The 26814-nt window shown below is 37.8% G+C and overlaps 2 protein-coding genes across 2 annotated transcripts in view; both read left to right on the forward strand.

The window, feature by feature from the left end:
- The first annotated feature begins 213 nt into the window (after positions 1 to 213).
- On the forward strand, positions 214 to 10238 carry LOC139954547 (uncharacterized). The gene is made up of 4 exons (XM_071954395.1): positions 214 to 382; positions 1904 to 2075; positions 7993 to 8228; positions 8824 to 10238. Exons 1-4 carry the CDS (start codon positions 283 to 285, stop codon positions 9384 to 9386), a joined length of 1071 nt encoding a protein of 356 aa, XP_071810496.1. The 5' UTR covers positions 214 to 282; the 3' UTR covers positions 9387 to 10238.
- Positions 10239 to 12233: 1995 nt separating this feature from the next.
- Positions 12234 to 26814, forward strand: part of LOC139950740 (calcium/calmodulin-dependent protein kinase type 1-like) — a 114675-nt gene continuing 100094 nt past the window's right edge. Inside the window, exons 1-3 of the mRNA XM_071949539.1 lie at positions 12234 to 12680; positions 15256 to 15387; positions 19322 to 19396. Of these exons, the coding sequence (XP_071805640.1) occupies positions 12589 to 12680; positions 15256 to 15387; positions 19322 to 19396 (299 nt within the window). The 5' untranslated portion in view covers positions 12234 to 12588. The remainder of the gene's footprint in view (positions 12681 to 15255; positions 15388 to 19321; positions 19397 to 26814) is intronic.

The following is a 26814-nucleotide window of genomic DNA, read 5'->3' on the forward strand; positions in this document are numbered from 1 at the left end:
TTGCCTAGACCATACCCTTTCCTTTTCCAAATTAGCTAGGCTGTTTGGAAGAGGTAGTTCATTGGCATGGAGCTTGCATAACCCAGGCTACTTTTTCCCCTACTGACGTCACGGAAACATTGCTGAGTATTCCTCCGCAGGTGTTTTTTTTCTATAGCTTCGAACTATATACTACGGCCACTGCAGACATACTCATGGCGGTCTTAATTTGGAATGAATCTTTCTAGTAACATGTTTTAAGATTACAAAGAACAAAGCTTTGCTGAGCCAGTGGAATGTACAATGGATGGTTCATGGAGAGGAATTTGGGGTGTTTTGACACTGTTTGCTGCATTTTCGACGGGCATTGCTGAAGAACCGGAGTTCTTAGTCCCATCAACCAGTGAGTATTTTAAGTCAACTTTCAAGAAAGTAATGCGCAATGTTTTTGTCTCTGTATAAGGAACGGAGTATATACATGATAAGAATTGGCACATCATCTGTCTGTTCAATTTCAGACGTCAATTACAGAATCAAAATTATTAAATGGGTAATTAAAAGTTATGTCTCAGGATTGTTTTCATGAAGTCTTTGGAAACTAATGCGGACAACTTTTATTCTTGCCCAGACTAAAGTTTTTAATAATGTGTGTCATTTACTATAGGCTTGTATATATATTCCTGTCTCTTCTGTTTTGTATTGCCTTTGAAAAGAATGTGCAACAGTTGGTTTGGAGAATCATAGAAATGAGCTTGGTTATAAACCTGTGGAAATTGTTATCAAAGGAGTCGTTATAACTTCTTAAAGACACGGACACTATTGGTAATGGCCTGTGAAAATTTGAGCTCAATCGGTCGTCGAAGTTGCGAGATATTAAGGAAAGAAAAAACACCATTGTCGCACCATGGTCACACGAAGTTGTGTGCTTTCAGATGCTTGATTTCGAGACCTCAAATTCTAAATCTGAGGTCTCGAAATCAATGGAAAATTACCTCTTTCTCGAAAATTACGTCACTTCAGACAGAGCTGTTTCTCACAATGTTTTATGCCATCAACCTCTCCCATTACTCGTTACCAAGAAAGGTCTTATGATAATAATTATTTTGAGTAACTACCAATAGTGTCCACTGCCTTTAAGTTCTTGAGGAAACAGTGTTTATCGATTAGTTTGGTATTTTTCATCTAATAACTGTGGATTCAGCTCTTCAAACCTTTTAAGGGGGATTCTTAATTGAGGTTTATTTGGAGTTGAACATTTGGAGTTTATAAGGGTTGAACATCTCTATAAAAAAATCCTGGATCAGAATTGACCCGGATGTTGGTACCTGATCCATTTCTGGGTCAATTTGACTCCGAATCTGTGTCAATTTAATAACCCGTAATTTGGTTGAAATACAAACATTTGATTCCCGATTATGACAGGGACTCCGAGTCAAACTGACCCAGAAATTGTTAGGTTCATTGGATAAGTAATGATCAGGGTCAATTCCGATCTTGTATTTAAAGAAAAATTACGGAAGGAGTTGTTGCTCACAAAAACAGTTGCTGGCAGTGTAAGCCTTTTTATGTAATCGACTATATACAAACGGACAATCTCTAGAAGTTTAAGACGGGTTTGTCTTCTGGGTCACAAGAAAATAGTGAAAAACCTACTACACACCTGACATCAATTAAACAAAAAAGACTAAAACGCCCACTGAGCGATAAACTCCAAACGGGAAATTAGTTTAATTTATTTATTTATTTCTGATCAAACGACATTTCAGACAATATTTCATGTGATGTTTTCTACTATCATCATTATCCATCAGTTTTATGTAAATCTGTGATCTTATAATTAAAGTTTTTTCTTACCAATTCTGTATTATTCCTTTACAGTGAATAAACTTGAAAATAATCTGGCTGAATTTGGTCTTTGTTTTAGATGTTGAACCTGAGTTTTGTGAGGGTTACTTTGACGACAACAATAACTACCACATTGGGTTCCAGTGCACCAGTACCGAGGAGAATCCTGATGCCACTTACTGTTGTGGATCACCTACCAACAAGTACTGCTGTGACGACAGGCCCGGCGACCTCGACATTGGATCTTTAAAGTACGTGTATATATTCAAACATGTATAAAGCCCGGTTCATACTTTCTGTAAATGCGGATGCCGCTTACGACTTTTGACGTCACTAAATCGAAAAAATATTGAGTAATTCGCATCAGTTGACTTGTGCTGAATTCATGCGAAACATTCGCTGTAAGAGCTGCCCCGTGACGTCAACATTCGCATTCGCTTTCAGAGGAAGTATGAACCGGGCTTAACGATTAATTATACGCGCGAGATCTTACGTTTTGGGACTTGTTGATTTGCAAAAGTTTTTTTCTAATCTGAAACAATGTCTGTACCTGGCAATCCAACAACATAGGTACTTTTAAAGGCAGTGGACACTATCGGTAATTACTCAAAATAATTATTAGCATAAAACCTTACTTGGTAACGAGTAAGGGGGAGAGGTTGATAGTATAAAACATTGTGAGAAATGGCTCCCTCTGAAGTGCCATAGTTTTCGAGAAAGAAGTAATTTTCAACGAATTTGATTTCGAGACCTCAGATTTAGAACTTGGGGTTTCGAAATCAACCATTTAAACGCACTCAACTTTGTGCGACAAAGGTGTTTTTTCTTTCATTGCTATCTCGCAACTTCGATGACCAATTGAGGTTTGTTATTTCATATGTATACGATGAGATACACCAAGTGAGAAGACTGGTATTTGACAATTACCAATAGTGTCCACTGCCTTTAATGTAAACCTTTACCGTCGTGTCCCAGATATAAAAAAAAGGAGAAACAAAATTAAGGTACATGCGGAGAAGATTAGTAAGGATTTAATATACACAATATTGTTTCTTGGTATCTGGGCGTAAAGGTTTGATTGGTTAAATTTCGTGTAGAAATTTAAAAACATGTCTTCAGTGATAATTTTATAAGACACAACAATATAACAACAATGCAACACTTTTTGTCAGATTGTATTGCTTACGTCCCTCTGTTAGAGCCCACACCCATTCTTCCGGGCACACAATGCACTCAATTGATTTATCTACTTCCATCCTCATTATCTTTAAATTAAAGTTGACTGACAAACGGTAGTGGACACTATTGGTAATTACTCAAAAATAATTATCCGCTTAAAACCTTACTTGGTGACGAGTAATGGGGAGAGGTTGATGGTATCGAACATTGTGAGAAACGGCTCCCTCTGAAGTCATGTAATTTCGAGAAAGAAGTATTTTCCACGAATTTGATTTCAAGGTCTTGCAATCAAGCATGTAAAAGCACTGACACAACTTCGTGTGACACGGGTGTTTTTCTTTCATTATTATCTCGCAACTTCGACGACCAATTGAGCTCAAATTTTCACAGGTTTGTTATTTTATGCATATTTTTAGATACACCAAGTGAGAAGACTGGTCTTTGGCAATTAACAATAGTGTTCATGTGTCTTTAAAAAAACGTTCAAACTTGGTTATAAATATGGTTAATCTTATGCAGCTCGCTCTCCGCTCTCCTCACCCCTTCTTCCCCACTTCCGGATTTAGTCAGGGATCCCCTGGACTCACTTGTGGAAGTCGGATATTAAAGGTACTGTGTCGTGTCTATGCTGGGAGAAGCCGCACTCGCTCAGAAAAGCACAAAGTAATTTAATTTGACACTGTATGTTGTTGTTTCCGTTTAGATTTGGTAAAGTCCGCGCGTGGTATAACGCCTTTCTTCTTGGTGTGAGGGCATTTTGGTTCACACACTTTGTTCTACAAAATTGAGTCGACTTTGATTGTCTTCACTTTTTGATGACGATGTCATGTCGTATAAGACTTAATATCTAAACGATTTTTTTTTTTTAACCTAGAGAACAAGTTGTTAAAAATCCTGTGATTAAGATTGAATTTTTTCATAGACGGCATGTATGACAAGTGTATCACATTACGCAAAAAGTTGCCGGTGTTTTACAATCGTCAAAAATGTTGGATTTTAAATAAGGACATATTATAAACAGTGCTTGTTCTCCTTAATCTAGGGTCTTTAAAAGACGAAAATACATGTCCTGGCACCAAAATAGAACTCTAGTAATAATCATAGGACAATCATTTCCGTAAAGATTATTATTAAGTCCAATGTCACACAGGTCATAAGTGTCACTATAGGCATCTGCACTCTATGAACTCACTGGTCAGAAATGACCTGTTTTACGGGTCAAGGAGACCTGATCCATGGTCAGACCCAGCCGGAAACAGATTGCAATGGGATTTTAAAATCATCTGCGTCAGATTCACACAGTTTGGGGTCAGTTTGACGCTGATTCCGGGTCATATTGACCTGGAAATGGTTCAGGCCCATGGGACCTGGATTCCAGGTCGATACTCAGGCTTTTTTTTATAGTGTAAATGGGCATGTGTGCAAAAGGAACATTAGTATTTTTTATACTTATTGTCAAAAAAACATATGAAGATGTTTCCCACCCGAGTAACATGCCTGTGATATTTTTTCACAGGACTCGGGGAAGTACTGAGTATACAGTGCTAACACACATCGGTGTATGGGTAAAAACCAAAATTAATATTCTTTATCCCCGATGCAAATTTAACATCTCTTATATTGTTGCGGTACCCGCTGCCAAAACATAGGATTCGAACTGCCTCTAGCTACCGGGCACCTCGGTAGTCAGGTTGGTAAGACACTGCTCTAGAATTGCAAGGGTCGTGGGTTCGAATCCCACCCGAGTAACATGCTTGTGATATTTTTTTCACAGGACTCGGGGAAGTACTGAGTATACAATGCTAACACACATCGGTGTGTATGGGTAAAAACCAAAATTAAGATGTTTTCTCTTGTTACCTCTTTGACTTGTTCAATTGAGCTGTAAATAACAGGCTTTCATGCACGCCCTCTGGTCAAGTAAGTTTGGCTTACAACACAACAGCTGCCTTCTTATAATAGTCAAGCTGTAATAAAGGCATCAATAATGATGATTCACTTAATCACGAACACGTTTATGTACATCGATAGGCCTAACACAGGCTTTTTCTATTTTGCGAAAAAAAAGTTTTTAAATAGAATATCATCTCTATGACTAAACGACTCAGTGATTACAAAGAAGTTCTGTTGACCAAGTCCGCACTACGCGATAACGGTGTTCAACTGGAATCTTTTTTGGCACAAGTTTAGAACAACGCCTATATGCAAATCACGGCCTCAAAATCTTCCAATATATAATAATAAACTGTACACTAAGTCTGTGATCCTTAAATGAAAAATGTATGAAATATGCCGGTAATCAATTTTGCAAAAGTAGCTTTTTTTTAAAGTGCACTTGAAGATAACCTGTAAGGTTAGAATAGACCCGGTTTTGACTCAACTCTGGGTCAGACTGTTCCTAAAACTGGTTAACATATTTTTTTTTTCCAGCTGAGATTCTGTGTCAGTTTGACCCATTTCTTGATCACGTGACACAGATTCCGGATCACACTGACCAACAAAATGGTCCAGGCCATTGGGCTCAAGTTCCTGAGGTGTTATATTGTGGAAATTGAAAACCAAAATGTTGTTGCACATAAGTCAACACAGATGTATTCTCTGCATAAAGTGTGACTAAATCTGACATGCAATTAGACAGAATGGAACTATACGATCATATAGTTTGTAGAGTCATGGTGGTAGGAGCTATGACGCTAACGAACCTTGTGCCTTCGATTGATGAAATCTGTTCGTTTATCCAAGTCTACAGCGGAACCAAGCAATGAGTAATTCACTTCCCGAAGAGAAACACATTCACAGGGCAACACTATATTCAAGAACCCCCCCCCCTTTTTTTATGGGGGTGGTTGTTTATTGTTGTTGATATAAATAACTCTCTGGTAATAATTGACCCAGTGTCGGGTCCATTTCTAGTTCATTATGACCCGATATCTGTGTCAAAAGTACCCTGGGTAATCGTCAAAATGACACAGAATCCCAATTAAAATCCCATTTTAATCACTTTCTGGGTGTCAGTCTGACCATTTATAGAGCGCACAGACTTCATTGTCTGACGACACGGCAATGGGTCAGGCCCCCATAGTCCCGGAGTCCGGCTCATGCTTAGAACAATACAGACTATCTTCCCAAGTTCGCCCCAAATAAGGCTTAAAGCCACTCCTGGGGCTACAAGAAGAAAAATTGTTCAAAGTGGTAAGAACTCAACGGAGCTGAACGAAGGAATTGCCCTTTTAAAACAGTCTAGATTGTAGCATGGAGCAATTGCTCCATGATTGTAGGTTGAAGGGAAACATGCACCAGGCATGGAGGTCTATAGAGATACAGTACGTGGATACATGGCTCCGTGTTCAACATCTCAGCAGATTAAGGGTGTATGGATGAAAACAAGCATGCTCTTAACTCAAACTTTAACATTTTTAATTAGGCAAAAACTAGTTCGCATTACCAAACAAGCCAGTAGGATTATTGGTTCAGATAATGACGGTCTTCAGGAATTAGTTAAGAATAGACTTATGAGTAAGTTCCACTGTATTTTGTCTGACAACACACATCCTCTTTACCCACTGATTGTTTACAACAAATCTGGTAGGATCCGTCAACTAAGCCTTAAGACTAACAGGTTCAAGAACTCATTTTTACCTATTGCTATCCATGATTTTAACTGTGATTTTATTAGATAACTGCAATGCATCCAGCCCTTTGTACTGCCTTAATTGTTTATTATTGTTTTATTTGATTTCATCTCCTGTGCAATTTGGCCTCTTTTAATTTGGGGAGGGGGTCCACTACTCAATCATGCTTAAGCGTTTGTTTGTTTGTTTGTTTGTTTGTTTGTTTGTTTGTTTGTTTGTCTGTTTGTCTGTTTGTCTGTTTGTCTGTTTGTCTGTTTGTCTGTTTGTCTGTTTGTCTGTTTGTCTGTTTGTCTGTTTGTCTGTTTGTCTGTTTGTCTGTTTGTCTGTTTGTCTGTTTGTCTGTTTGTCTGTTTGTCTGTTTGTCTGTTTGTCTGTTTGTCTGTTTGTCTGTTTGTCTGTTTGTCTGTTTGTCTGTTTGTCTGTTTGTCTGTTTGTCTGTTTGTCTGTTTGTCTGTTTGTCTGTTTGTCTGTTTGTCTGTTTGTCTGTTTGTCTGTTTGTCTGTTTGTCTGTTTGTCTGTTTGTCTGTTTGTCTGTTTGTCTGTTTGTCTGTTTGTCTGTTTGTCTGTTTGTCTGTTTGTCTGTTTGTCTGTCTGTCTGTCTGTCTGTCTGTCTGTCTGTCTGTCTGTCTGTCTGTCTGTCTGTTTGTTTGTTTGTTTGTTTGTTTGTTTGTTTGTTTGTTTGTTTGTTTGTTTGTTTGTTTGTTTGTTTGTTTGTTTGTTTGTTTGTTTGTTTGTTTGTTTGTTTGTTTGTTTGTTTGTTTGTTTGTTTGTTTGTTTGTTTGTTTGTTTGTTTGTTTGTTTGTTTGTTTGTTTGTTTGTTTGTTTGTTTGTTTGTTTGTTTGTTTGTTTGTTTGTTTGTTTGTTTGTTTGTTTGTTTGTTTGTTTGTTTGTTTGTTTGTTTGTTTGTTTGTTTGTTTGTTTGTTTGTTTGTTTGTTTGTTTGTTTGTTTGTTTGTTTGTTTGTTTGTTTGTTTGTTTGTTTGTTTGTTTGTTTGTTTGTTTGTTTGTTTGTTTGTTTGTTTGTTTGTTTGTTTGTTTGTTTGTTTGTTTGTTTGTTTGTTTGTTTGTTTGTTTGTTTGTTTGTTTGTTTGTTTGTTTGTTTGTTTGTTTGTTTGTTTGTTTGTTTGTTTGTTTGTTTGTTTGTTTGTTTTTATGATTTTTCTTACATTAAGGTTATTGTTTTATGTAGTATTGTGGTATAACTTGTACAATTGTCCATTTTAATATTTTATATGTTGCTGTACAATAGGATTGTAAATTTCATGTATTTTTATATACCTGACGAATAAACCATTCAATTCAATTCAATTCAATTGTTAACAATAACACGATTCTGTATTTATCTGTTCAAATCACAGCGTCGGCACATTGGTAGGAGCCATCGTCGGTGTCGTCGCTCTGGTAGCCATCGGCATCATCCTGTGTTGTTGTTGTTGTTGCTGCCCGTGCTGCCTTTGTTCCAGGAACAGAAATCATGTAGGCCGCCCTCATCGGGGAAGGTCAAGATCAGCTGCTAGGTTAATATCTAGGGAAGGTATAAGAGCGACTTTAATGAGAGTAAGGCGGAAAAGGCCGGCCCCACCAGTGCCTGAAGGTTAGTAAAATTTGAAGAAGAACAAATCAGACATACTAACATGTACATGTGTCCTCAAGTGCAATGAATAATTAAACAGGACGTTTTTTATTAATTTTGGTTTTTACCCATACACCGATGTGTGTAAGCACTGTATACTCAGTACTTTCCCGAGTCCTGTAAAAAAAATATCATAGGCATGTTACTCGGGTGGGATTCGAACCCACGACCATTGCAATTCCAGAGCAGTGTCTTACCAACTATGGGTAAAATGTAAAAACCATGGGTAAAAACCCAAAATAATATTCTTTATGCCCGATGCAAATTTAACATCTCTTATAGGAAGTTTTTTCTTGAGCCTGAACTGATTGCAGCGTAGATTTAGGTTTCACTTTGTAAATGTAGTTGGCTTTGTACTATAAGCGTTTTGGTTTGAGAACTTTGGAATAAAACACTACAATGTTGTAGGTTTTGTTCCTGTACTTGTATGTGATGCAAATGTATTATTATTACCATAAACAAAATAATATGTGTGTACTTTTCTCATCAGCAAAGGTCTCTATAAAAAGTACACTTGATGGACTTTCACTTGTTTTATTTCGTCTTATTTTGTCAGGTCCAAGATCAAGGACTTCAGGGTCACCTACTCAACAACAACCCCCACCCCAATCAAGTTACCCACCACAGTCTTATCCCCCAAACCAGCAATACCCTCCCCATCAACAGCAATACCCGCTTGGGCAGTACCCACAATACCCACACCAGGACTACCCTCCCAATTACCCTCCCAATTATCCCCCTCAGCCCTACCCACACCCCGTCCCCCGATCGGTCAACCAGTCTTATGACCCTCGCTGCGAACCCATGGTCCCGTCGTTCTCAGCACCTCCTCCACCCTACACTGCTACGTCTTCGGAGTCAGAGCAACATCAGCAAGCATCCCCTCTGCAAGACAAGCACAGCCCTGCGATGATGGATGATCGCCCTAGTCCCTCTTATCAGCCACCAGTTTCACCAAGACCGCGGCCAGCGTCCAAAGGCCAGGCTCCACCGCTGATAGACAAGCAAAGTTCATCCGCTCACGATTTTCCAAGTGTAGCATATCCACCACCCTCGAGGAGAGTTGCGGGACCACCGTCTGCTCCTCCACCGGATGAAGACTATCCAAGGAAGATGTAGGAATTAGGTGTCTTCAAAAAGCATCAGAGGAAGATGTAAGATTGCTCCAAAAAGCATCAAAGGAAGATTTTAGAATAATGCGTCTCCACAAAGCATCAAAGGAAGATGTAAGAAGACTGTGTCTCCAAAAAGGATGCAGAACTGTGGAAAAAGGGACTATCACGACTCAGTCTCGAACAAAGATGGGGGGGGGAAACATTTTGTGTCAAGAAGTCTTGATTTAATCAAAGAATGGAAGTAATATGCAAAACAAACATGTTTGTGTTTAGCATAAAATGTTAGGGGTCTTAATAGTGGGCTCTGATGTGTACATTTTAAAGACATGTTATTACATTGTAACAACTATTAATAAAGTTAAGGCGTATAAGATTATTTGATTGCAATGTTTTCTTATTATCGACGAATCGCTGCAATTGACAGGGTCAAGTATTTCACTATTAATGGGCAAGTTATATAATTTTGATGAGCATACGGTGAAGAAAAGATTCAAGTAATTGGAACTGTAAAATATATTTAAAGAGTTTGGTTGTATAATAGTGAGACAGTAGTAATTAAGTTCAACTTACGTCAGAATATAATGAGCCTACTTTTTTGACAATATTTTGCGGTCATTTATAAATGCATTCGTGCTTTATTTTATGTAAAGTAGGCCTAATAAAAGGTTTTGTAACAATTACGACTATTTCAAGAGAAACTAGCAAAGATAGGCTAAATTTTGTCAGTTTTCTATGATTAATTCTAGTTTAAAGATAGATATAATATTTGATAACTTTCAATGTTGTACAAAAAACACATTTTGAACTTAAGGGGTAATATTTGCATCACAATCCTTTGAGGTTGTTCAGTTTGTATTTTGTTCAGTTTGTATTTTGTTTACAAAGTTGGCCCCTATAGGCCTATCTGACAATTATTTTACTTCATAACGGGACGTTGGCGCTCTGCTAATCATCTTTCTCTTTTATCTTTTTTTCTTAGAAAGATGCAATGTTGAACTTTTGTGACCATTTGCTAATGCTAATGTTTGTCTCATTTAAACCTTCATTGATTTTATGTATTATCATGCACTTGCCGTCACAGCTAATGACATCAATGTTTTCCTTCTTTGTCCATCTTTTTAAAGGCAGTGGACACTATTGGTAATTACTCAAAATAATTATCATCATAAAACCTTTATTGATTACGAGTAATGGGGACAGGTTGATAGTATAACACATGGTGAGAAACGGCTCCCTCTGAACTGACGTAGTTTTCGAGAAAGAAGTAATTTTCCACGAACTCGACTTCGAGAATTCGAGGTCTCACGAAATCAAGCATCAGAAAGCACACAACTTTTGTGTGACAAGGGTGTTTTTTTCATTATTATCTCGCAAATTCGACGACCGATTGAGCTCAAATATTCACAGGTTTGTTATTTTGTGCATAATGTCGAGATACACCAACTGTGAAGACTGGTCTTTGACAATTATTACCAGTAGTGTCCACTGTCTTTAAATTTCATTTGTAATCAGGAGTTCTCTTGCTCACATAACGGTTTACTGTTTTTGGTCGCCTCGTAGTTTCCTCTCTACTTTTTCCGGATTTGATGCAATCAAATTAAAAATATTAAAACTATCATTGTCTTTTCCCCTGCTTCTTCTCTCTTTTGTCACTTTTGTTTTAGACATTACGTATTAAGTTGCAGTTGGTCTAGACATTGTTGAGAGTATACCACCACTCATCTTATATAGCGCCCTCTATTGGCAACGTACAATTAAACATTACTTAGACCATGGAGGTAGAACCGCCATGCTTAGACCATAGATCTATGTAAAAGTTCTTATAGCTCTATGACTTAGACTGAACATGACCCAAAGAGTTCTTAAACAAGTAGAGTAGTCATTGCCTCATATCTTTGAGTCTTTATCTAATGAACTCATAACAGACATAAGTTTGATAGCCCATGTTAAAACTATAAATGTGTTTTCTTCTTTTTCGGCCTCGAATGTTTTTTTTAATATTTTTTTTTATGCGACCCATCAACTAAACGAAAATCTTGGTTCCATCTAAAAACGTATCCTCCAGTTGAATGTATACGTATAGTTAATAGGTTCCGTTAAGTAGTTTTGGTCTGTACGACTCCCATGGATTTTCAAAACAAAAGTAAGAAGGCTGGGATCGTTTCTCTCAAAACCCTGTGGAACTCAGTAGTACCTCGTCAAATTGGCCTAAGTGACTTTCAATGTACTTCCCACAGTCTGAAAAAAAATCCTAACAATTTTAACCTTTGTTTTCATTAGAAATAAGTGAAAGTAAAAGTATGGAAAAGGTATGTTACTTCACACCTACGAGCGGTGGTAGGAGTGGGTAAGTGGACTTTGGGGGTCATCAGTCTAGACAAACATAATACTTGGCAATTATAAAACTTCAAGCTGCCACACTGACCATTTTTTTGAAGAGCGACCTCTTGTGAATAGTTTTTCCAATCAGCCAGGATCATTTCAGAACTGGGTGTTAATGGTTTCGTTCTTTAATTCATCTATGTCTCAAAGTCTATAGGACATACATTTCTTGCTTAATTTCTTTACATTGTAAATCGAACTAATGTACTTAATTCTAAAAACATTAAATTTAAGTTTCTGACTTAAAGTACTATTTAAAAATATTTACATCACATTTATTACACCCCCACCAAAATTATGATCGAATCTGTTATCATTTTTTTGCGAGTGACCCTTTTCCAAAAATAACGTTCTACTTTCAAGCCCAATTAGGCGCGTAATCGAGCTGAGACCTACATTGCTACGTTATAATTGGGCTACAATTGGTATAATTTGGGTTACTTGCTGTACACATCCGTCCTCTAGAGCCAGTATACAACACTCTGTGTATGTCGTACGCATGTGTACGCATTGCACTTGTATTTTTTTTTCACGGACGACATCGATCCACGAGCAGACGTTCTGCAGAGAGGCGGTATTTACACTAGGAATATTGGTTAGCATTTGAGTTGTCGTCATCATCAACAACACACACAGACTAGACACATGGCAAATGCTTCAATACAGTAAATTCACTGTCTGTGTCATTGTGTCACAGCTGTAGTTTAGCGAAGCCCACAATTTACTGGAGTAACTTTACCCTGTTGTTGTTGCTGCACCTCTTGCAGTCTTGGATCCTTTACCTGCAACTGTCACTGTTTCTGCTGCCCACACTCGCTGCTGAGATGCCCCTCACCCTGTTTCACCGAGAGAAACGTGGAAGGGAAAGCAGACCACGTTTGGAAGATAAATATGAAGTCAAAGAAGTGATAGGAACGTAAGTAAACTCAATGTTTGCATAATGTCAATGATCCTTCCTCCACATCTATCTATTCCTTCCTCCATGTTTACTTTACTTTACTTTATTTCATCTCAAGGGCAAGGCATAACAGAATACAGCTTATACTTGTTATGATTTATGCATGTTTAAATATAAAGATCAGAATAATAACATTTGAATAACACCACCTAGAGATGCAGGGGACCCACAAAAATGCAGGGGACCCACAAAAAGCAAAGCTTGTCGAGTGCGAGTCCCCTGTGAACATAAACAACAATGAAGATACATGATGACAAGAACGATTATAAACAAACAGTATGAAAGCTAAACAAAATACGTACATACACAAAAATAACGTAACATAATAGTTAGATTAGAGGTGAATTTTAAATGAAAAATGAATGAATATGATAATAAGCTACGCGAGAGTCACAATACGACAAACAATAACAAACGGGTAAATTTCATGAATTTGAATACTTGTTAAGAAGAATCTGTTTAAATTTGGTTTTTAAAGTAGAAATAGATAACAATTTTTTTATTGTATTGTCTAGGGAGTTCCACAGTTTTGGCCCTTCAAATTTAACACTTTTTTTGGTTAGAGCTGTCCGTACAATTGGTAAATGAAATTCGGAGGCCTGTCGAGTTAAATATCCATGAAAGTCCCTATTTCTGTTAAACATGGACAAAATGCAGTTCGGTGGATCATTTTTTTTTAACTGAAACATGAAGATAGCGAGTTGGAAATTGTATATGTCGTTTGCCTTGAGTGTGTTATCTAGTAGTTGCGATATGCCGTCGGCAGGAGGGTTACGTTATCGTACTCATAGAGTAGAACTATTTCGGTTTCGTCCGGCTATCGTGTCCCGTAACCTCATAGGTTTATATCTCTCAGTCTCACGCGTAAAACGATGGGTTCAATCAATTCATTGTTCAAAGAATTTTGGAATCACAAATCTCTTTTCATTTTTTTTTTAGTCTCGCCAAAATTAGGCTCTATGTGTCCTTTGATATCTCATGTCTGAGGGGACGACCAGGGAATTCACTCCGCAATCTCAAAAATTGTTCAAAATTATAAATTCTTATCGTAATTCAGTCCCCAACTTCTCCATTTTACCACTAAAAACACTACACTACAAATGCTGATTGTCCCCGAACTCTGCCAAACGCTTTGTGAAGTCACGACACGTGACGAGCGTGCGCATATTATTTTTTTCCCAGGACAAACGTGGAGAATTATCGGCATACATTCGTCCTAGAATAAAAAAACACTCGATCCGTGCTTTGTGTACAAAAACATATGGACACACGTCTGGGAACCAGCAGGTACGCTGGGGTTATACGCTCGTTTGCACGCACAGAAAACAGCTATTGTCCAATGATCTGCCTCCTTTTTCAGAGTGACATCATATTATATTATGCAATGGGTCAATACAGTAGTATGATCGTGCACACTGTGTACAATACACCGATCCATTAGGCTCCGCCCACGGCGCACGTGTGAGCAAGAACCTGTGAGCCTCTCCAATGCCATTCTGCACAACTCTGCCACGCGCACCAAGCCTACGCGCACCAAGCATCCGCGCACGCATGTCGGAACATAGTGTCAGACTTTTTGTTGTGCAAAGGGTTGTGATTGGTCAATACGCAATGGGGCGGAGTTTAATGAATAGGTCTATTGCAGCCATCAAACAGTAGGCCCCTAACACACGTTGCCACAATTTAAAACAGTAAACAGGCTAAACCAGTAATGTAATGCCTTGCCCTTTCCAAAACAAGCTTTTTAGATAAACCACAGGTGGATAATTGATTTACAATGAATTCATTATCAACATACAATGCATTTAATTCATAGTAAACAGTCAACAATTATGTGGTTGCATTGTGAGGGACGATTGTGCATCCATGAAAGGAGCCATAAATGGCTTTGTTCCTATGACATTACACTGTGACTCTGTGTATAGGTTTATTGTATTGTATTGTACTTTATTTGCTTTTGGGTACTGTGCTAGAACACTATGTAGGCTGATGTGTACATTGGTCAATTTGTTTGTATCCATGGTACTAGTACACAATTTAGGACTGTTATAAAAGCCTTGTCGTTCACCCCCCCCCCCCCCCCCCCAGTCGATTGATATATTTATTGGTGGCCTGATTACTCTCACCTTTTGGTTTGGGTGAATTTGTCTGTATACCCAAACCATCTACCTCCATGCCCAAACCAACATTGTCCACCATACAATTTCACTGTAAATAGGCCTCAACTAGGCTGAAAGCTCCTCTTAAAATATTATCTAAAGGCTGAGGTGCTGTAGTTTTTGAGAAATTGGTAAAACAATCGCACCAAAATAATTTTCGAAAACTATTTTAGCATACAACGTATTACACAACTCTCTGAAAAACGTTACTCCTTTCCATTTCACCTTTTTTCCTTTTTTTCCCCACAAACCTGATGACTAATGAAGCTGAATCTTCAGTGCATACTGTGCAGAATCCTTCTGACCTAGTGGGGTACTATTACCCAATACTCTACATTTGTTACTCATGAATACCTTTTCTATCATTGATTCAGGGGTGCATTCTCAGAGGTGAAGATTGCTGAGGACCGGATAACGAGGGAATGTGTTGCCATAAAATGCATTGACAGAAGAGCATTGAAGGGCAAGGAGGACACCCTGGAGAATGAAGTCTTGGTCTTGAAGAAGTAAGATTGTGATTTGAGTAGAGACCTATAGAATAATCTAGTTTTAAATTTGAGTTCCTTTATCGCTAACACATTACATTTTAGTGAACTTAAATCTAATGCAACCAATAAGTTGGCTGATAGTGGTAAGACACATTAGTCCATGAATGTCAAACCTCATAATCTCTACTTTGCCCGCATTTGGAATATCTTTGGTGAACCATACCAGCAGAACTTGTCAAAATTGTAATTTTCATATTAAATATCGGTACCTGCTGAGATGTAATTACGTAGGATTTGAACTTGGCATACTCAGTGGTAGACATGATGTGGTTGCTATTGAATGAGGTCATGGATTTGGAATGCCATGGAAGTTGCCTGTGGTGTGGCTACCCCCCCCCCCCCCCCCTCCTCCTGGGGAGTTCTTTGGATGCACTGAGATTGCTCCATAAATGGTACAATACTCCACCGACAATTACATCTAGGGTTAGGGTTATTCTTGGAACCAATTATTTACATCATATTTAACAATTACTTCACAGCACGTAAACATGAAGGTCATATAGAACACAACAATAGTTGTAAGTTACATACAGTGTCTATGTAGGCCAACGTTACTGAGAAACATTGCACCATGGTTTAAAAAAGAGACTTGCTGTACATAAAAAGGCTCAACGAAATTAAAGGGGTAATTTTCCAATATTAAAGCCATTGGACCCTTTCGGCACAGAAAAATAAAAAAAAAGTTCACAGATTTACAAATAACTTACAGGGTTTACAGAAGGTTGTGGTGAAAGACTTCTCTTGAAATATTAGTCCATGAAGTGGTTTACTTTTTGAGAAATCAGTAAAACAATATCAATTCTCGTTAGCGAGAATTACAGATTTATTTTAAACACATGTCATGACACGGCGAAACGTGCTGCTACAAGGATGGGTTTTCCCGTTATTTTCTCCCGACTCGGATGACCGATTGAGCCTAAATTTCCATAGGTTTGTTATTTTATATAGAAGTTGTGATACAGGAAGTGTGGGCCTTGGAAAATACTGTTTACCGAAAGGGTCCAATGGCTTTAAGTGACACAGATACACAATGTACATGTAGGGCCTATATGTATCATTTCTTACAAAAGTTACATTGTTTGGAAAGCTAGATACATTTGTGTACAAAATGTGAATCACCCTCACTTTATGAAGAGTAATGTACACGTGTGGGTCCTAAGTTTGTCTTATGAAGTTACAGCAAATGTTCACCACGTGTGTGTTTTCAAGAAAATAGATGACATAGTTGTAGGCAAGAGAAAATACATTACAAATTGTATATAAAGAGGATGGCCTCTCATTTTGTTGGCTACTTGCATACAATTGTCATTATTGGTTGTTAGCAGAATGATACAGCAGTAAACAGTTTCTAAATAATGACATTCTGACTTCTGACTGAGTATCAGTTCAATCCACTAATTCTACCTCCATGATCCAACAAGCAATAAGTTTGATCAGATGTCTGTGAGATAATCTTCTCAGAGTGCCCAATTCAAAGATGGAAGGACTACCTAAGAAAGCCACTCTCTGGCCTTCAATTCTCTTGAAGAGTCACTTTGTGGCGATTTAAATCCTCAGTACACATGACAAACAGCACTAACCACAATGCCAGTGGAGGAAACCTTTTTAAATCCCATTCTGTCAACAGATCAATCTGGAATGAAGTAAAAACCCAGCAAAACAGGCATTCAGGCTCTTTTGTGCAAACTTGTTTGTGTAATTAAAACATTCAAGTAGTTATTGAAGGACACTGTCTTCTTCGCTTAGTTTTTTATCATATCACCAGTGAGGCATGTTGTTCTACATTGACAATCTGTAGGCCCTACGAGTGTTCATCAAGTTTCAAATTTTACAATGTATCCCAGGCCCGATGTGGCCAGTGGTTAGCATTTGGCCAGTAAACTCAAGTCTGGTGGTCTTTTGAAGTTGTGTTAGTGTTCAAGTGTTGACTTTCAGATTGTACAGTGTAGTGTACTTCTATCTCAAATGACACAAATCTTTTCTTAAAAGTGTTTTTTTTTTTTTAGTTAAACAGTTAAAGACACTGGACACTATTGGTAATTGTCAAAATCCAGTCTTCTCGCTCGGTGTATCTCAACATATGAATAAAATAACAAACCTGTGAAAATTTGAGCTCAATCAGTCGTCGGAGTTGCGAGATAATAATGGAAGAAAAAAACAGCCTTGTCACACGAAGTTGTGTGCTTTCAGATGCTTGATTTCGAGACCTCAAATTCTAAACTTGAGGTCTTGAAATCAAATTTATGGAAAATTACTTCTTTCGTGAAACTATGTCACTTCAGAGGGAGCCGTTTCTCACAATGTTTTATACCATCAACCTCTCCCCATTACTCGTTCCCAAGTGAGGTCTTATGCTGATAATTATTTTGAGTAATTACCAATAGTGTCCACTGCCTTACTGTGCAGGTATGTTTTGTCTTGATTTTATTCTGGTCTTTACCAAAAATTCTGATCCAGTAAATATTTTTATATGGTCATGTGCAAGCCCTGCAGTCTTGCGGTTTTCCCAAAAATGTTTGAGTTCTGGTTCGTGCACATTTAATTTTTTTAAATTCTAGCCAACAAATGTCTTATCTTACAACGTATGTTGTACAGTGCTTTGTATGTTTCTGGTTGCCATTTTAAATTTCAATCTTGCAAAGTTGTCAATTAAATTTTTTTTTTTTTTTGTAACTGACAACCAATTTGTTTGTACAAAATGTACAACAATAGGATCGACCTGGATTTTTGTAACCAAAATTGATTTTAATATTATAAACCACAAGGGTAATTGATTTTACTAACTAATGGTTGCCCAATTTGTTAACACCCTTTGAATCACTCGTTGATATCCCTTTAATAGCTTGGCATGCGATAGCATTACGACCGTTGAAATTTGTGTATGCACGACGTTGAGTAGAAAAACGTGTGGCATTTGTAAGTCCCTGTGTGAATGCATGTCGGGTAACAGAGGAGACCGTGTTATACACTTGACCCATTTCGAATGTCATTGCAACGCCAAATCTCTTCGTTTATTGTTGTTTGAGACATTCCATTTAATAGTGCACAACGAGACTTGTCACTGCCAGTGCATGCATTTTTTTTTCTAAGTCAGTGCACGTTTCTGGCCAGCAGTTAAAGTTAAGGCTTGATATTATTGTAGATGCTGGGTTGTCAAAGTTTACTTACAAGTTTACAAACAGTGAAATAAAAGAGTTAGGACGCGAGACGAGGTCGTGGCCGTGGGATAGGGACCAAGCCAGAGACAAGATCCTTTATGGCTTGGCCACGAACCTGCAAGGTTTTAAACTGCTGTTTAAGACTTTGAGTAGCTACCCTTTCGTTCTCATTCATAAACGATTTACAGGACTGTGTATGCTTCGGTTTTGAAAGGGCAAAGGCACCCAGGCATTTTCTTCTTGGTAAAGGACACCCTATAGGGAAATTGTATATATTTCTACAAGGGAGCAAGGAGGCAATCACTTTCTTTACCTCTGTGAAGTATCAAGCCTGCATTTAATGTACATTTAGATTCCTGCAAATAAAAGAGCAATGCTTTTTTTCTTATAAATGTACGAGGCACCTGTACAATTACATGGTGTGAAATATAAATAACAAAACCAGCTCTTTTATAGCGCAATTCCCCCCCAAAATGATCAATGCCCTTTACACACAAAAACAATAGCAAATAATATATACTAGAATAAATAAGTTTTGAGGTTACGTTTGAAAGCTAAATATTACTTTTTACTGGACTATGTCAAGAGGCATCAAAGCAATTATGAGGAGCTCGGAGGTAATTGCAATCAACAACAACAGCAAAAATAACAACAACAATAATCAAAACAATAACAGCAGTACGATATGCTCTTATTTTTATTTTTATTTTTTCTCTCTCTCTCTCTCTTTGCAGGATCAAGCATTCAAATATTGTGCGGCTGTTTGAGATATTTGAAAACAAAACACACGTCTATCTCGTCATTGAACTGTAAGTATTTGTATAAACAACAGAAATGTTTGAATGCAAAGAGTACTATTTTAAGAAACATTGTATGACGTGTAACATACAGTGTAACATGAACAAAAATGTTGACTGAGTTTTATCCAGTATTTGTTGGCTGGCATGGTTGGCTTGTTCGTAAAGCGCTTGCCTCTCACCAAGGTGACCCCGGTTCGATTCCCGGCCAGGGCCATATATGTGAGTTGAGTTGTGTGTTGGATCTCTGACAATGAGGGTTATCCAGACCATCCGGTTTTTCTCCCTCAGGGAAAATCAAACACTTTCGATCTTTGGCTGTGCTCCGTGGTCATGTGGTCATAATGGGTTGATGTGGCTGGCAGCCAAAGGTGCCCTGGCATGCATGTCTGCTTCTCGAAAATGTTGTAGCCGCATCCTTCGCAATTCAGCTCTTAGCTGCGAGTAAGGATGATTAGCCCCCAAAATGATTATTACTTTATTATTAAGTTCTCATTTGGTACTTGTACTTGAATGCTCTGATACTCTGATACACAATTTGATACAGCTTATTGTTCTGGGAGAAATAAGTTATACAGTATTCATTGTACAAGCATCAACCCAGCATGGAGCCTTTTCAGATGGTCAGATGATTTACTTCTATGCCAATTGCAACATGTGCAAAATTCCCTTTTGCGCCATTAAAGACAAATTATAAGAACTTCTAAGCTTCTTCTGAGTGACAAACTTGATTTTAAAGCTTTTTCAAGCCCATGCGTATTGAAAGGCATTAAGAGAGATCTACTGTAAAGACTTTAGAAATCTCATTCTTGTGTTAGTCGACGCAACCGACCCTCACAATCTAATCTAGGGACTGCTATTCAGTAGTGGTTATCATTGCTTTAAGGCAAACGATGAGTCCAGCCTAACAATATCTTCATCCTTGGTGTATGGCGCTGTGGGTGCCTGACTTATTCCATTTGGGAGTATTAAAGGAAAAAAAAAGAGGAGAGTTTGAGCAACAGTCTCTTGAGCACAGACTCACCAGTTGCAATTGATATCAAACAAGATTATACACACAGTATACAGATGGTGCAGGAGCCTGTGTTGCATCCATTTTGTGTGTAGTAGGCCCTAAGTAAACAGTACAAATGTATATATTACACAGTTCTTATACTGTATACTGTCTTTCACTGCCCCTACTTGGCAATCTTGGGCATTTTAAATGGTCATATGTTTATGTTTTTGTGACTTTCATCTCACCCCCCCCCCCCCCAATAATAAAAAAAGTTAACAAACTTTTTATGACATAATTTTCCTGTATCATCAGTCCCTAATTCATCGCCCCCGAACTGCTATGATAACATCTTGAAAACAGTGAATGGTAGTTATGTAGAAATACAATTTCACTGGAGTTTTTGGGAATATTGTTTACTAAAACTTTGGGAGGCTCAAATAATATGCACACATCCAATGACAATACAATGCAAAAAAATTGTTGTTGCTACATTATGTTTACTGTTGGGTAGCATTTTAAATCGCAGTATGTTTTATCTCTGAGGATATGTTTGAATTTGAATCAGATTTTTGTAAATAAAATAAAATAAACTGTATTTTGTTTGTTTTCATTATTCTTATTAGCATTTTCTTTTGGCCATTGAGACAAGAAAAAAACATACAAGCAGTCCAAATAAGTTAAACTTGATGCAAGAAAATGCAGTGTTGAAAGCATCCTCACACAGACACAAATTTAGCATTTCTTATATTGTGTGTTTCATTGCCCCCTGCCCAACTAAGCAGTTGTTGCATTTTTTTTCTTTCAATGGAGCGTTTAGTTGTAATCGGATGACTTTCCCTTCCCTGCCGACGTTGGCTCCGATTACTCACACTCAAGACTGCTTTGAATTGGAAATTGTACTTACTCAATATTCTTTAAGGCAGTCTGTGAAGGCAAGAGAAATTAGCGGATAACACAAGTACTTGAAAGTACAGTCTACCGATGCATGTAAATGTATTTGCCTTTGGGGCAAATTTAATTATATTATTTTTATTAATTTGAATGTCATATTAGAGATTGAATGGAGACTTTGTACATGCCCAGAGGTAAAAATATGACATGGGAATGACTTGCATTGTTTCTGTGCATACTGTTGTGGTCATTAAAACTACATTAATAAATGAATGCTTTCAGATTGTTTATAATGTGTTCTAATTTTACCAAATGAAATCCCATGCTGAGGCAATAACCTTTTCAGCTGGAAAACATTTGGTCTGGTCAAATCATTCTGAAGGGAAATTTGTGGTCAAATTCAGAGCAGGGGTGTACAAAGCTATAGCAGTTGAACCGCAATATAGCCCTCTGTAGTTGAGGTTACATCAGTACAATTTGATTGTACAGTACATGTAGTACACGATGATGAACTGTTGAACTTAAACGAGTCACGATCAAGTTTAAAATTCATTATCATGTAATTTATACTCTCTTTCCAAATGAAAAGCAATGGATGTTTTAACTTTGTGCAACGCTTGTTGAGAGGGTCATGGGAATAAAATGTTGTGCCATAAGTTCTTTGAATCAAGATAATGTGCAACATTTTACAATCAAACAAACATGTGAGTCATGCAAGCTATTTCATTAAGATGCAGTACACCATCTTTAAGGCAACACCTTGGAAATCTAGCCTTTCAGGCATGCATACAAACTTCTCACATAATTGACAGGAATCATTGACTATTTTGAAAGCATTGTTAACGTGTAGACGCGAATGCTAGACCAGGCACACGCCAACACCCAACACCGCAGAGTCAGTAAAATTATACAATAAAAAAGGAGCCACAAAAGAGAATATTGATGTTCTTTACTCTCGGTGGGAGGAAAGTGCCCTTGAATGACGACACTTGGAGATGGCATGGAGAGAGAGAGATTATAATCAAATCAAATCCTCCCCTCTTTCTACTGGTCCCTGATTTAATCATGTTTGTTTCTAATTTCATTGATGGCATTTTAGGCCAACCTCGGCCTATACTTACGTACATTTGCAACTCTTTTGGATTTTATCTTTTCAATTAGAGTCTGACTGTTTGCATTAAAGATCAGGTGCAGAAATGGTTATTTTTGAATATTTCAAATCCTTGAATTTTATTTGTAATGGCACATGTACATATTGTGCATGCACAGTCGACACTCCAACATGTCTCTGTAGCAGAAACATTGTTATATTATAAGAGGACAGTAAAACAAAGACACACAAAAGCAGAAATAAGAGTCAGGACTTGATTATGTACTCTGAAGATGCAAGCTGAACCTCTTTAGAAAAGTGCTCTTGCCACTGTAAAAATGGACCAAGGTTGAGAACCTTGTCATCCAACAGTGAGTGGCCCAGATTCAACTGCAATTGAGCACAGCTACATGTACATGTACCGCCATAGGCAGCGGCTGCTGGTCATATGTCAGAAAGACCAGTCAGAATGCTCTCCAAGTGGTCCAGCTGGCAAGTTCAGTGTTGAACAGCATTTCTATTTTATTATGAATATTGGACAAGTGCAAATACTGACAAATCAGTGAAATGAAAAGCTTATTGGCCCTGCTGGCTAGTCACTGAAAAATGTTGAGGGCAAACCCCGACTGCTAGTGGCTTACGTCCAGTTGACCAGTTGAACACTTTGGGCAATGGCTCTTATCTATCTCAAGTGCAACGGTTGTGGTATAGTGAGGTATGGGCTTGTGTAATGTCTTGAGAAACACACTAATAGTAGGAGGGTTAAGGTGTTTACTCCCACTGGTTAAACTGACAATTTTTTAATAATCTTTTCTACCCATGTACATGTTTCTAATGCATGTTAAATGTAGTATAGTCACTTTTGGTGATTCTGTAGATTATATACCAGAAATATTTAAACGGATACAATTTAATGATTCTCTGTGCAAATAACAATACTGACAGGTTACGAGTACTTAGCAGACACACACTCAAGAGTACTCAAGTTCAGTTTTAATAGTTTTGTAATTTATGGGATATTATCTCTGAATAAAATTATGTTGTTATAGATAAACCACAAGGGAAACTGGCTGGTTAAGTTTTGAACGATTTGTGATTGAACAAAGACAAAATTACTGAAACCAGAAGACCTTGCATTGACGTCTTCATGTCGCCATTTTAGAGGTAAGACAACTATGAAACAATTGAAGATGCACAACTATTCTTGGCGCATAGGATAGACCAATGAGTAGCCTTCTTTTGACCTTAAGCAAATGGCAGCCTGCTCAAATGGCGTCATGTGCATAGTTCTAAAGGTCTAGCTTTTGTAATTCCCTTAGCACCGAAACTGCAAAGCACAAGCAATTATGCCTGAAAGTGGAAATTGGTCGTGAAGTTCTGTCAAATGTACTAAGGATCTCTTCTTTTTCTCTGAGCAAATAAATGTATTGGGTATTATTTTCTATTAATAAACACCTTGGATGGTTTCTGATTGGTCTCTGATTGGTCAAAACCCGGTCACGTGTGAGAGTGTTTACGGTGATAAAAAGACCGGCTTTGGAAACTAGCGAATAAGTGGCCACTAAATCAGCATACATTGTGTAAACCTTGCGCGTTGCACTGTATCGCACACTTATTTATATCCCTGTTAGTTTCATTGCAACTTTGCGCACTTATGCGTACGCGCGCTGAAAATGTATCAATTTTGAGTGCGCGGGTGTAACATGTGCGCGCGAATAAACTGACGCCGAGCTCATGCGCGCGTTTTAATAACCAAGGAACAGCTATCGTCCAATCATTTGCCTCCTTTGACCCCAGTGACGGTGCTGAACAGATCATTATTTAAAAGAGTCACTGGTCTCAAAGATCAGTAATGTGATTAACGCACGAAAGAGATGGGAACCATCAAAAGCTCAAATATGGCCCCTGAACATGTTTGGAAGTACCGCTGAGAGAAAAGTCACAACATTTTGACAATTTTAGCCATTTAATTTGCTAAAAAAGGTATTTATAAATGGGAATAACAGTGTTCGTACCCGGTCTTCACGGCGAGGTCCGTTAACAGCGCCAGCCACCAACCAAGGTTATTACCACGCAGTGAAGACCGGGTACTCGCATTGTACTGTTATTTCCTAATTGTAACACTAGCTCAATGAAATCTGATCCTTTTTTGTAAAGCAAGTAACATTGTCTGTTGGTCATTCAATTGATCTTCTGAATATACCGCTTTGTACTCGGGCATGATGCATGTATACTTCCTACTTAAGTCTGTTTTCCTTGTGTTTTGCCCTTGGACAAATCGGAAAGTGATAAACCCTGAAATGTCTATAAAGCCTACTCCATGTGTTCATGTAGGTCAGCCTTTGTACTCCATTATTCCTACATTTCAAGGACCAAATATCCTGCCCATTTGTACTCAACAGCATGTAAATTAACTATATTATATAAAAACGAAGGTAAACTCACAAGTCAGAATGAAAACAAATGATGTGAAACTTCGGCTGTGTTTTTATTGATCTACCAATTGATCTGTGGTCAAAGCGCTGTCGTTCATGTAGAATGTGCGCTGTAGCAGTGGCCTTCATTTACCATCCCTCAATTCCCACAGGGTGAATTTACGCTATATTGCATGCATTCTTTGTAATGACAACAGACACTCCAGTTTTCAGTAACACTGAGCTCTAAATTTTTAAAACGATGATGGAGGTATTTAAGCAACCCTCGAAAATTCACGTTTGGCGGTTTTTATTACAAAAAGCAGTAACTTTGGAGAGATTAACTAGGATTCTTCTAGGCTGTTACAATTTACCAATAATCAACACCCTGACAAATCGTACTCTTGATTGTAGTGGTATGCACCAAACAGAGTAAAATAAAACATGCAGTTTGCATTTAAAGGCAGTGGACACTGTTGGTAATTGTCAAAGACTAGCCTTCACAGTTGGTGTATGTCAACATATGCATAAAATAACTAACCTGTGAAAAATTGAGCTCAATCAGTCATCAAAGTTGCGAGATAATAACGAAAGAAGAAAACACCCTAGTCACACGAAGTTGTTTGCGTTTAGATGGTTGATTTTGAGACCTCAAGTTCTAAATCTGAGGTCTCGAAATCAAATTCGTTGAAAATGACTTCTTTCTCGAAAACTATGGCACTTCAGAGGGAGCCGTTTCTAACAATGTTTTATACCATCAACCTCTCCCCATTTCTCGTAATCAAGAAAGGTTTTATGATGATAATTATTTTGAGTAATTACCAATAGTGTCCACTGCCTTTAAAGGGTTAAGGGTCAGTGTTTCATATAATTGTGAACTTAAAAGTTCACAATTATATCAATATGTCATTAGACCATTATATGGCCAAACATCACTGAGCAAGAAAAAGTCATAAGTATCAGCACGTGATTGACTACCAAAGCCTACTAAAATTATTTAGTATTGTACAACAAACACTCGCCCACAAATCTATCAAAATTTCATAGCATAAAGTTAAAACGCTTCCACCAAACCCCTTGTAATCTTTTCAAAATATTCCTATCACTTCTTCAAAGAAAATCAACAACAGGCTCTTGATACCTGTAGTTGAGGCATTCACGTCTTCCTTGTCTTTTGGGAAACCCAAAAGAGGACACTAAATTGCCATTACAAATAGAAGTGATTGCCTTGGGATTGGACTAAAAAACAACATCCCTAAAACACCTGCTAGGATATTGTCATGGGTAATACACAGCCAGTAGCTGTGATCCCCTTAGGCTGGTTCCTGTCATCAGAGTACTGCATCTTTAGTGTATATATATCCTCTGGTGTGTGAATATGATGGCATCAGTCAAGTCTGCATATCAAAGGTGTTCATTGTATGCTGTAGGCGTACATGTACATGTACATCAAGGAATGATCTAGACAATTGTGTATAATCACCACAATCTGCACTGTACATGTTTGGTAATTACTCAAAGTATATATTAGCATAGAAACTACTTGGTAACGAGCAACGTGAGAAATGACTCCCTCAAGTAACATAGTTTTTGAGAAAGAAGTAATTTTCCATGAATTTGATTTAGAGACCTCAGAATTAGATTTTGAGGTCTCTAAATAAAGCATCTGAAACCACATAACTTTGTGTGACAAGGGTGTTTTTTCTTTCATTATTATCTCTCAGTTTCGACGACCAATTGAGCTCAAATTTTCACAGGTTATTTTATGCTTTATGTTGAGATACACCGAGTGAGAAGAGTGGTCTTTGACAATTACCACCAGTGTCCAGTGTTTTTAAATGTAGCAGGCCAGTGTTTTTAAATGTAGCAGACCTACATGAATATTGGCACTAATACTAAAAGGATTTTGTGTAATGCTCATACAAGAGGTCTCTCCCTGATTGCTTCAGACAGAAAGCAGAGGAACAAACTAAGAAAATTAACCGAGTATTTACAGTTGTACTACATGTACATCACTCAACCACTTAAGAGTGAACAA

Source organism: Asterias amurensis, chromosome 2, assembly GCF_032118995.1.
Source record: "Asterias amurensis chromosome 2, ASM3211899v1".
Classification (NCBI taxonomy): domain Eukaryota; kingdom Metazoa; phylum Echinodermata; class Asteroidea; order Forcipulatida; family Asteriidae; genus Asterias; species Asterias amurensis.

Bases quoted from the DNA above. Each gene is read 5' to 3' on its own strand.
- LOC139954547 (XM_071954395.1), top strand. From the start codon at position 283: ATGGATGGTTCATGGAGAGGAATTTGGGGTGTTTTGACACTGTTTGCT. The intron at 383-1,903 runs GTGAGTATTTTA...TCTTTGTTTTAG, and splicing joins GTTCTTAGTCCCATCAACCA to ATGTTGAACCTGAGTTTTGT. The intron at 8,229-8,823 runs GTTAGTAAAATT...TTATTTTGTCAG, and splicing joins GGCCCCACCAGTGCCTGAAG to GTCCAAGATCAAGGACTTCA.